Source organism: Gobius niger (genome assembly GCF_951799975.1).
Source record: "Gobius niger genome assembly, chromosome: 10".
In the NCBI taxonomy this organism is placed as follows: Eukaryota; Metazoa; Chordata; class Actinopteri; order Gobiiformes; family Gobiidae; genus Gobius; species Gobius niger.
The window spans coordinates 35,703,914-35,716,226 of record NC_136861.1 but is presented as its reverse complement, the minus strand read 5'-3'; the positions used below and the strand labels follow the sequence as shown (position 1 = coordinate 35,716,226).

Genomic DNA, 12,313 nt, shown 5'->3' with positions numbered 1-12,313 from the left:
TCAGGTGGGGGAAACTGTCCACAGAACAACTATTAGTCGTACACGGCTCAAATCTGGCCTTTATGGAAGAGTGGCTAGAGGAAGCCATTTTTAAAAGAAAACCATAAGAAGTCCCATTTGCTGTTTGCCAGAAGCCACAAGGGTGATACAGCAAACATGTGGAAGAAGGCGCTTTGGTCAGATGGGTGCGACAGGGAAGATGGTTCGGATGGATGGGGCCTAATACAGGGCAATCTTGGACGAAAACATGTTGGAGTCTGCAAGAGACTTGAAACTGGGGCGGAGGTTCACCTTCCAGCAAGACAATGACCCTAAACATAAAGCCAGAGCAACAATGGAATGGTTGAAAACTAAAAATATCCATGCGTTAGAAAGGCCGAGTCAAAGTCCAGACCTAAATCCAATTGTGGAAAGATCTGAAAACTCCGGTTCACAGGCGCTCTCCATCTAATCTAACTGAGCTTGAGCTGTTTTGCAAAGAAGAATGTGGAAAAAAAATCCAGTTTCAAGATAGAGACAAACTTTCTTTTCAAATTTCAATTAAATACATTTATATTTGTGGTCTATAGCGTGGCAAAATGTCAAAAAGTTAAAGCGGGGCGGCAACCCACTGTATATGGAGACATTTATCACAACATCTTCAACATCACATCGACGTACAGGCTTACAGACTCTAAAATACCGTATCTATCGGGCAGATCTAATGCTGCTCTGCTAACAGCTCTAAGGGGAGTTCTAAAATAAGACTGCGTTGAACAATCTGGGCAGTCAGACGTCAACAATCCACAAAGACGGCCCTGTGCAGATTTGACTTGACTGGTCACTGCTCAGGAAGTACCCGAAAGTTGTCCAAATATTTAGAACAGAAACCTGAGATTAATTATACCCAGAAAATGGCTGGAAAGGTGTATTGAATGCATGTTAGCCAAGGTTCCGTTGGGCACGCTCCTGTGTGGAGTTTTAACTCCGTGTCAACGACTCGTCCAAGAAGTTGCATGTGCTTAGAACAAGTGTGTGAAAACTAGCAGCTGGACGACCAAGAGCTAGTATCTGTACACCAAAGAAGTCCTAGTCTACGTTTACATTCCTCTGGTAGGTAGGTGGTAGTCTGTAAATAGAGCTTATCAAACTTTTTTGTTCTGCATTGAACATCACACATACTTTAGTATACAGTGTGGGAAGTCAGTGATCGATGGTCAATATAGTGACAATTTTGACTGGAGGCATTTCTCAAAAGTGTGATCAGGGCTCTCTGGGAGGCCTCACAGACACTACAGGGGACCGGGGACCCCCCACTGTGGTGGCGTGGCTCAGTCGCAGCGGCTCAGGACTAACACCTGAACATTATTTTGTTGTACGCCTATACAATGATAAATAAAGCACTTACTTCCTTACTTACTGCTTAACCCCCACCTGAACGGAACACATTTTTCTCCAGTTTGGCATTACCCCAATCTATAAGCGTCTTGAAAGAAGCATCATAACAGCAACAAAAAGGAGACTAAATACCGACATAAAGGTGACTAAATACAGACAAAAAGGTGACAAAATACAGACAAAAAGGTGACAAAATACAGACAAAAAGGTGACAAAATACAGACAAAAAGGTGACTAAATACCGACAAAAAGGTGACAAAATACAGACAAAAAGGTGACTAAATACCGACAAAAAGGTGACTAAATACAGACAAAAAGGTGACAAAATACCGACAAAAAGGTGACTAAATACAGACAAAAAGGTGACTAAATACCGACAAAAAGGTGACAAAATACAGAAAAATAGGTGACTAAATACCGACAAAAAGGTGACTAAATACCGACAAAAAGGTGACAAAATACCGACAAAAAGGTGACTAAATACCGACAAAAAGGTGACTAAATACCGACAAAAAGGTGACCAAATACAGACAAAAAGGTGACTAAATACCGACAAAAAGGTGACTAAATACCGACAAAAAGGTGACCAAATACAGACAAAAAGGTGACTAAATACCGACAAAAAGGTGACTAAATACCGACAAAAAGGAGACTAAATACAGACAAAAAGGTGACAAACACTTGCGAAAACACAACAAAAAGGAAAAGCAGTGAATAAAAAGATGAAAAAGCAACAACAGACCAAAATATATACAAAAAGCGGCAGAAACGCGGCGACTAAAAAGTTATAGGATCAATTTTGTCGGCCTTAGCTTTGAAATTAAGCATAACAATGTTGCTCGGGAAGCTTTTAGATGTGGGGAAAGCTGAAGTAGAGAAAATGCACTCGGTTAAGGCGGGGGTTAAGAGGTTAAAAGAGAGTCCAGGGGGAAAAAAAGGAAAAACTTGGCAGTAAAAACAACGATAATATATTAAAATAAAACTCCATCCAATCATCTTTATTTCTTTATTTTATTTCTTTATTTTATTTTTTTGAGAGAGTTTGCTTGTGTTCATCGAGGAGCGCGTGCCACAGCTGCAGCCATGAGTGTGAGTCACGCGCGCAGTTAAAAAATGGGTGGAAAAAAAGTATATGGTGAAATAAATAAAGAATGATGAAGTAGAGGTGGTTTACCTTTACCCGGTGGACACTGGCCTCCAGCCGGAGCTGCTTCACCGCTCTCTGCGCCAGCACCAGGCTGCTGTTCGGGGCGCCGCTGTTCGACATGACCGCACAGGCGAATGGACCGGGCTCTGTCTGACTCCGGCTGCTCAAGGTTCAACCAGTTCCATAAACACGCACAAGATGTCGCTGGTGCTCTTTCCCCCACTGTGTTACAGTCTAATAGAAGAAGAAACAGAGGTGAAGTAAACACTTCCGGGTGACGTCGTACACGGCACAGGGAGCGTGATCTTACAAAATGCTATTACGAGTGAGTACTACGCTGTTTTTATTCACAGTTCGTTGTTGGAAAAACACATAAAACATCATGCCCAGAGAGGCTATCTGGGTTTAGCCTGTTAGCTTGTTGCTTGCTAGGGATATCGCTAACAGATAGCATCTTTTGCCTTGTTATATCCGAGCAGCACAGGGACCCTAGTCCACAGTGTGATAATCAGAGCTGTGTACGATGTGTCCTAACCTTGGGGAGGGAAAAAACACTTTCTTCATAGAAATGTGTGATGACATTCGTTTTACTCTTTTACCTTGAAGATACATTTAAAAGAAGATGCAAAATTGTAACATAGGATCGGTGAACCTTTTAGAAATAATAACTTTACCTTTGCTATTTTCATTTTTCATATTGATTCTGTTGATGGTGTCATGTGACGTAACTATATTCAAGGCCTTTATTGTAACAGTGACCCTGAAAATTGTGACTTGTTCAAAGAAAAGCCCCCCCCCCCCCCCATTTTGGCCAATTTGGCTTCAACAACAACAAAAAAGCATCAAATTAGTGATTATAAAAAAAAGAGGTTGAAAACGCGACCAAAAAGTCGTGAAATGGCAAACAAAGCAATGGGGAAAAAGTTATGAAAAAGCAAAAAAAAATGACAAAAAAGTGACAAAAACCCAACAAAAAAGTGACGAGAAATGCCTAAAAGTGATGTAAATACGACAACGCTTAGAGAATGTGACAAACGCAGTGACAACGTGACGGGAGTGTTGTAGGTCTTAGCTTTCAAATGAGGTGTTGCGCCGACTCTCCAGTTGAGAAGCTTTTAGATTTGGGTAAAGGAGGGTACAGGTGGGGGTTAAGAGGTTAAACTTCAGGTACAGGCCCTTTAAAGAGGGGGTATTATGCTTTTTTCAATCAAACAGCACCAGTCTATATCTCACTACAATGATGACCAAACCTTCTGTTGGTCTGTAAATGCAGTAAATTAGAATAACTGCCTTGTATAAAATGTCTCTCTCAAAATGGCTGTAGTGAATGTCTTGAAATAGGCCTCTGTCTCTTTAAGAACCTCTGAGCCTTTCCGACACGCCCCCTCCACACGCTGTCTGTGGCATCAGTGGGGAGGGGGTTCTGCTGAGGAGCAGTGGTTGGTTACTCGGCTGGTGACGAAAGCTCGGAGGCGTCTCCAGGAGGTGGGGGCGTTCCTAGGAGGACTCAGGCAAACCTATCCCTAAAATGGCCGCCATCAGAGCTTTTACAGATTACTCAGAAATACGTGAATGTGCCAAGGCAACACTTCAGCCATGTTTTTAATGAGGGAATGACATAATAACATGATGTAAAGCTTGAAAAAGTCCATTTTGCATAATACCCCCCTTTAATTCAAGTAGAATGGGGGGATTTTTAATTATTTTCAGATTTCAGATTTTCAGATGATATTGTATGAAATTAAACTGGCAATGCAATGTCTATGAAGCGAGTTATCAAAGCAAAGCAGCTATTGCAGTGAACTTGAAGGTACTTTTGTAATGTTTCTTTTTTCCTGTGATGTGTAGAGGTTGCTGCAGGTCGGAGGGGTGGCGGTCAGACACAGCAGGGCTATGCATCAGTCTGCGGTCCTGAGGAGTCCTCTCATCCCCATTGTAGTGGAACAGACGGTGAGAAACAGGACAGCGCTGTCAAAGGGTTTAGGAATGACACACACGGGTAACACTGACCCGTCGCATATTTGCCACTTTTAAACTGTGCCTTTCTTTTGCGCAGGGTCGGGGGGAGCGAGCGTACGACATCTACTCCCGCCTCCTGAGAGAGCGGATCATCTGCGTCATGGGGCCGGTGAGCGTCGTCCTTCATGTCCTTCAATCCCACTGGTTTCTAAAGCTTCCAAAAGGATTTGGGCGTCGTCTCTTCTGACTGTTTTTTTGTTTTTGTGCGTGTTCTCAGATTGACGACTCCGTAGCCAGCCTTGTGATCGCTCAGCTGCTCTTCCTCCAGTCAGAGAGCAACAACAAACCCATCCACATGTACATCAACAGCCCAGGTACCGTCAATGAAGAGAAAACGTAATATTCATATACACATCTTTGTCACTTTTGGAGTGATCTTGCTAATTGCCTCTCATTTCCACCTGTTGTCTGTTTAATTTCCACAACACCAAGTGAAATTGATTCACAATAAGCGTGGCTTCCTAACTGGACAGTCTGATATCCCAGAAATTTGACTGACTTGGAGTTACATTGTGTTTTTTGAGTGTGCCCTAAGTTTTTGTGAGCAGTGTAGTTCACTCCACACTCCCTGGTAGTAAGTTACTATTGTAGCCACAGCTACCCAGGGGCAGGCTGTCCATTTCCCACTTGCAAGTCACACAATTTGTTGTTTATATCCTGACCTGATCCTGACTTATTATGTCAGTACCCTCTGCTGGACTCCTGTGGAATTCTTTCCCTTTATTCTCATTTAATCTGCCCCCTAATGGCTGGAGTGAGCATTCTGGTAAAAAAAAAAAAATCATGACTCCGCCCAGGAATGGGCTAGAGACTTTATGCTCTACAAGTTGTGGGCCGGACTGAATCATTCGCCGTATTTTGCCCAGATCTGCTCCAGAGGCACCAGCCGCTTCAAATACCTGCTTGCTGTTTTGTAGCAGCTGTTCTCTTAATCTGATGTATTTGGCTAGCAGAAACCGTCCTCATTGTGCCTTTATCTGCACAAACCCCCATGCGTGCTCTGAATCAACCACAAATCTCTTAACAGTACGATTACACTTCATCTTTTGTGAAATATCAAAGATTTTCCTAGACCAAGGCATTCAACTTTTCATCAGCAGAGATCCTTTTCTTTCCCATATTGCTTGAAAGTGATGGTCTGCTTAATAATGTGGAGCGTCCTTCATTAGTTTTTCCCTTAACTTGGCTCAGCTGACAACTAATCCCAGGCATCTGAGATAATGACAGTGATTCAAAGAGCCCCGAGACACAATACCATCCATGAGTTTCATTGAAAACATTTTTTTTTACCTTTATGACACTAAAATATAATTTTAATCATTTGGAATGCACTGTAGTCCAGGTTGCTTCCGTATCCTCGTGAAAACAACAAAATCTCTATATTGGGGTTCAATTTTGCCAAACTTTGTAGCCTTGTATTTAAATGCTCTCAAAAGTAAAATCTGCAGAGTGTTTGTCTAAAGGTGCGTGCACACCCGCGGTTCACACGACAGGGGTAGTTGATTCCTGTGTATTGTCATTGTAAGTGCGCACATGTGCGGGTGATGAGTGTGTGGTGGCAGGTGTGTTAGAGCGGTGTCAATCAGCGGCAACGCCCGCCAGATGTTCAGAGCGGCAGGAGGATTAAAAACACACATTTAGGAATAATTTATTGACTATCTGAATTTGGAGCAACATAACTACCTCTTCTACATCATAAAGACACAAGTGAAACGGAGACACCGTCTGAAAAGAGGAAGTATTGACGATTGGATGGTTTGAAATGCCTTTCCCGAGCCCAGGCGTTTGGATCAGAGGAATCATACGCTTTAATAAACTTCTGAAAACACAAACGTGAGAGCACTGGATTACAACATGTTTAAAAGGGGATTTTATCATGACATGATCGCTGGACACACAGGTTCTACACACTGAAACCCACACGTGTTGAAATAATATCTGAGAGGGAGACCGGAAAGAGGCGAGATTTGCCTCAAGCGTCTGATTACAAGTGTAGGCACCATTAATCCTGCCCCCTCGCTGTTGTCAGGTGGTGTTGTGACCGCGGGCCTGGCCATCTATGACACCATGCAGTACATCCTCAACCCCATCTCCACCTGGTGCGTAGGGCAGGCTGCCAGTATGGGCAGCCTGCTGCTGGCCGCGGGCACTCCGGGCATGAGGCATTCACTGCCCAATGCTCGCATCATGATCCACCAGCCATCGGGGGGCGCCAGGGTAAGACACACGCACATTTAGAGAATATTTGATGAAGATGAAACGTAATCGATGATGTTGTGTTTAGGGCCAGGCCACAGACATCGCTATCCAGGCCGAGGAGATCCTGAAACTGAAGAGACAGATCAACCATATCTACGCCAAGCACACAGGCCAGCCTCTGGAGACCATCGGTAAGGCACAGGAACAATACTAATGTTCCACAGTTTATTTAGCTGCTGCTGTTGATATATTAGGATTCCGGTGGGTAAGCAGGGTGGCTGACGCTTCAAGCCTCAGTCCAACACATTCTGTTATTTGTTAGGGGGCGAGACACTCCATTGACCCTACTATTTTTGTGCACGGAATGATGGCAACATGATGCTAACTTCCTAACCACTGTTTCATGCAGTGATGGGCTAAATGAGCCGAGGTATCGACACACGTATAAACCACAGAAAGCAACACCTCGGCCGAGCTTTGTCACGAAAAGTCACGTAACCAACACTTTGACTGTGTCCTTTTGTATCATGCAGTGTCATACGTAACATGCAGTAGTGAGCAGTAGGGGGCGCCAGTTGAGCCAGCAGCACCTGGCTCATTTTGTTCTTTGGGATGTATGCTGTGCTGATCCTGTGGGTGCAATCCGCCCTGATTACAAAGTGATTCAATACATGGCACAAGAGCCATCTCTTTTTTTTTTCTCTCTTTCTTGTCCATATTGAAGTGAAAAGCAAAAACTTTAATATAGGCAAGTACATAGTTTAGTTCATGTAGCTCTGTGAGGAGAGCGTCCAGTTTATAATCAGGGTGTGGTGAGTTCAAGTCTGTCGATGGTCTCTGATGTTTTAGTCGATTGGCTTGACATTCACTGGTTAACAAAAGGAAAAATATGCCTGGTGCCCTATTATTGTCACAAGGATTTTCCTTTATTAAATCTTGGTCAGTAACATTTTTAGAAGGTTGATTCACTGATACTTCTGATTAATTTGTTTCTGTTCTAAATTACCACTCTCAGCCGTTTAAACAGCTCAGTCCTGATGATTTGGTTCACATTTCTGAACGAGAATTAAAGAGCTCAGTCAGTGTTGAGTTGGCTTTTTCCAGGCTCACTTTTTCACCACCAGATGGCGCCTATACAATGAAGCCTACCAACACACACACTTTAGCTGCCTTTTAGCGACTCAGCCCTGGTCAACCTGATTTGACGAGCTTTTCCATAGCAGTGGCCAGTGCGAAACCGGTCTGACCAGGTGTAAGTTTTGGGACCGACCACTGGCTGTGGCCAAAACACGCTGATCTGTGACTAACGTAACGTGAACAGACGCTAGCCTCTGATAGGCAATGAGAGAGTGGACAGCCCCCACTTTTGACACACAGGTCATTCGGATTTATATATTTCACAACATCATACCGCTGTCCTAAAAGGGGATTTTGCCGTGTTAGCAATTAGCCAATGTTAGTGCAACTTGTGCTGGTGTTAGCATGTAGCTTACCTTCATAGTCCATATTTAGCGATTTCTTTTGTTTTATTAACCTTGGCACCTCTGAATGATTCCATAGCCCCCACCAGAAGGCAGCATTTGTCCACATTAGTTCTTATCGTGGCTTACAAACTGATGACTATCTGTACAGCATGCTCCTCTGTGGGGGCGCCTCCCGCACGTATATCGGGGCGCTCGCGATATAGTCGCGCTATGTGGAATAGCCGCTTTTGATGAATCTACCCATCACTACTTTCATGTCCGTGTTTTTTTCTGTATTCAAGGCAACTGGAAACTGGTAAAATTCTGACCTAGAGCTAGAAAAAATGTGGAATGCCGCTCGAACTGATAGTTATAACATACAAAATCTGAGAGGATCAGAGTGGTCTGACTTGAGATACAGGATGAAGACAGCAGTGGAGCAGTACATCTAATGATAAAACTTTAACAAAACCCCTGCTTCAGTGATGTGAATTTTACTTTCCATAGCCAGTTCTGAATTATATCTGATGTGAAGAAACATTCATATAATGTTAGCATCTTGTTAGCTAACTGTTGGGTTATGCTTGACATTGCTTTACATTTTCTTTCGTTTTTGTCGACAGGAGGTAGTTGTTACCCTATCATTCCGTGCACAGAGCCTGTATATGTTTAAATTTAGATACTTCAAGTTTGCCTAAGCAACAAATTGTCCCCTGAAAGTGAGAGCAGGTTTAGAAACGTGTTCAAATTCCATGTGTTCTGCAGAGAATGCGATGGAGAGGGACCGCTACATGAGCCCCATGGAGGCGCAGGACTGGGGGCTCATAGACAAAGTCCTGGTCCACCCCCCACAGGCAGGACAGGACGAGCCGGAGCTGGTGCAGAAGGAGCACCCCCAGACCACAGCCTCCCCCGCCACCGAGACTCCCACGTCAGAGCAGAGCCCGAGCGGCGGCAACCAGCCCTCCTCTCACAAACCTGAGCCGTGACGGGACTGTTACCTTTAGTTGATAATGAACACAGTGTTGATAAACTGAGTGAGGAAATGTGATTCTACCGATACTGTACGAACTAGGTCAGCCGTAACATGCTTTTGTCTGATGTTACAGGGTTTAAACTTACCCACATCAGCTAATGGTCCACAGTGTTTGGGCTATTCTTCTAATATTCCTGTATAAAAAGCATCTAAATATGAGATTTATATTAAATGTTTTTTTGATGAAGTGTCCTTTCATGATTATTCCGTTCTGGGCACTCCAGCTAGTGTTTCTTAAAGCGATAGTCTGTAAGATTGCAAAATGAGGAGAGAATGTTAAATGTAGAAGTAAACAATCAAGCTCATTTCTGATCGACCAATGAAAAGAGCTTAGTGTGAACCAGCCTTTCAGGTCCAAAGTGACGGCACAGGGCATTCTGACTAATAGCTAAAATCAGCATATATTGAGATTACTTTTGTCTCTTTAAAATTAATTCAATCAGAATTGTGTTCATTCTTGCTAGATGGACATCGCGATTAAGAAGAACTTAAACTCACACAAGAATAAAAATACACATGGATTAAAATCTAAGGTCGGACTAAATCGCTCCTCCTCCACAACATGGCTGGTCTTTCTGATGTTGCACAGTGTGTTTGTGCAGGTAATCAAGCACCGTATTTATTTATGGTAAGCTACTAGCCACAGCTGCCCTGGGTAGACTGACGGAAGCAAGGCTGCCAATCACCGCCATCGGCCCATCCGACCACTCACTCACTCCATTCACCCAGGCCTCCAGGTGTTTCCCACACGGTCTCCCATCCATGTACCGACCAGGCCCTTCCCTGCTTAGCTTCTGAGATCTGACGGGATCAGGCAGAGAGAAGGTGGTATAACCTTAACCAGAGCCTGGCTGATATAGGGGGGGCAGAGTCCAGATTCAGGTTCAGGACCATGGCCAGCTCCACACGGAGCTACCCGACAGAGCGGGCCAATGCCTGGAGACAGCCAAGCTGCATCTAACCCTGACCTGAACCAGAGCCAGGTTGATCCAAGGGGCCAAGTCCTGATCAAGTTCAGGATAGGAAGCGAGCCAATGCCGTTTGTGTCTCTGGAGGACCCCCCCCTCCAGCCTGGTGCAGTAGCGGCTCTGACTGCATTTCATGTCTTTTTGTAAAATTCACAGTACCAATGTAATTTTCTTCAAAATCCTCAAACCTATCCAGAAAATGTACATTTGCTTCCCCACTCGGGTTGGGTGCTGTAGCCGGTGGCTCAAGCCGTAATTTATTCAAGTTCAGAGTAATAATGTTATTTAATTGGGCAGAGAACCATACATCGAGCCAACCTGCAAAAGTGGTTGGAAATCATTTTTATTACTATGGCACAACCAGCTGCCATGACTGTAAAACATGAACATATGATGGTGAATAAAGCACTGCCCTGTTTCGTGAGTTTTGTAGCAATGGTGTGGTTTATGACACATGTAACGTTAATGTCACAGTCAGGTTTACAGAGTACATTACCCATTCTGCTGTATAGTTGTACTTACCGTTGAAGGCTCTGGACCAGCACCAGGACTTTGTTTGACACAACTCAAGCGCTGCAGGATTCCTCACACATGCAGGGATCGCTCATAAAAGTCTACGCAGGAAAACTTAACCAGCTTTAAAGCGCACAAAACTCCATTTTCATCTTTAAGGCTTTAGAACCTAAATCCACTACTAAACTTAGCAGTAGATTCAGAATGTAAACAAATCTGGCCCTTACACCCGATTCTACAGGATACTCCTTATATATTTTGTGTCCTGTATTTAGACACAGACGGTTTAGGAAATGGTCGTAAAAATTGTAGCAGCCCAAGAGAACACAATGTAAAAAGACGACACTGAGCTTTTTTTGTGTTAGTTATTTAACAATCCAGAGAACATTAAAAAAATGACATCAGTAACCATATAAAAATAACTTTACACCAAACATCACTTAAGTGCAAAATAGTCAAAGGCAGCTCAGCATGTTCATTGATTTTGTTACACGACTTCCCCCCCCCCCCCCTCAATTATACAAAAAAAAAACGTTTTAGTAGCAAAGTCTAAAAATCATAAAAACTTAAACATCAGGTTTCGGTCACAAGATGGAGCAGAGCTTCGGTGAGGCGGTCCAGCGGAGCCAGCTCAAGTTGGTGTCATTGTACGGCGGATACCTCAGACCGTTCAGACGCTCCAGGGCCCACCCGCGGAGCATCACCGCCCTCCTGTGGCTGAACGTCTCAAAGCCCCAGCGACCATGGTAGTTCCCGAAACCGCTGGCCCCTAGGGAGTGCACACATGGGGGAAGCACATTTGGTTTGTTTTTTTCAGAGTTAAAGCCACACTAGCTGAATCAAACCGTGAAAGCCGTAGGTGCCTAAACACGCCCATGGCCCAACATGTGGAAGAGGGGCATAAATGTTTCAATGGAAAGTCCACCACAGCCAGGGACTTCCTATTAGGCTTCAGCAGCGATGCTAAGTTCTGAGCTTTCAAATGAAGAATGCCCCAATATACTGAGACAAGGGATACTACATATTACATAATTCATTGGCATTGATTGATAACATTGATAACCATTCGACTGACAATCGTTCGCCGTTTGTAACTTGCTTTGTACCAAACATTGTATATGTAACGAGACTGTTGTTGTAGTTGTGCTTTGTTTCTCTTCTGCTAAATTCTGTTAATTACATGAACATTCCCTTAAGTGCTTTGTAAGTGTGGTCCGTGTTAAAACAGACGCTTTGAAATGTAACAGGTTCCTTGCTAAGGAGGCAAATCCAAGTATGATGTTGCTAAATGTATCATTGTATCATAATGTGTTAAATCACAAATGAGTACGTTGTGTTTACGTGTGTGCATGCTGTGCTCTCGTACTTTGTAATATGTTCTTTTGTACTATTGTTGTGATATCCACTTTTATTGTAATGATTTCGGGGTGGGCGTTTATAAGCTTTTGCTTCGGCGCACTCCTTTTGAGCAGAATTTTAACTGATCAAATGAACAAATAAACTAAACTAAGGGATGGGACGATAAAGAAATTTGAGGTCCCGATTAAATTGGCCAAAATAATTGCGATATTATCAGGATATTTGCCTATGG

The 12,313-nt window shown here is 43.5% G+C and overlaps 2 protein-coding genes across 2 annotated transcripts in view; one reads left to right on the top strand and one right to left on the bottom strand.

The window, feature by feature from the left end:
- The first annotated feature begins 2,765 nt into the window (after positions 1–2,765).
- Positions 2,766–9,444, top strand: clpp (caseinolytic mitochondrial matrix peptidase proteolytic subunit). Its single transcript, XM_079565146.1, has 7 exons — positions 2,766–2,849; positions 4,373–4,474; positions 4,581–4,652; positions 4,761–4,857; positions 6,573–6,760; positions 6,828–6,933; positions 8,971–9,444. The coding sequence occupies exons 1-7, from the start codon at positions 2,838–2,840 to the stop codon at positions 9,192–9,194; spliced, it is 801 nt and encodes a 266-aa protein (XP_079421272.1). The 5' UTR covers positions 2,766–2,837; the 3' UTR covers positions 9,195–9,444.
- A 1,604-nt stretch (positions 9,445–11,048) lies between these two features.
- Positions 11,049–12,313, bottom strand: part of aldh3b1 (aldehyde dehydrogenase 3 family, member B1) — a 23,993-nt gene continuing 22,728 nt past the window's right edge. The window contains exon 10 of the mRNA XM_079565339.1: positions 11,049–11,491. Coding sequence (XP_079421465.1) covers positions 11,307–11,491 — 185 coding nt within the window. The 3' untranslated portion in view covers positions 11,049–11,306. The remainder of the gene's footprint in view (positions 11,492–12,313) is intronic.

Bases quoted from the DNA above. Each gene is read 5' to 3' on its own strand.
- clpp (XM_079565146.1), top strand. The intron at 4,653-4,760 runs GTGAGCGTCGTC...GCGTGTTCTCAG, and splicing joins TCATCTGCGTCATGGGGCCG to ATTGACGACTCCGTAGCCAG. The intron at 6,934-8,970 runs GTAAGGCACAGG...TGTGTTCTGCAG, and splicing joins CCAGCCTCTGGAGACCATCG to AGAATGCGATGGAGAGGGAC.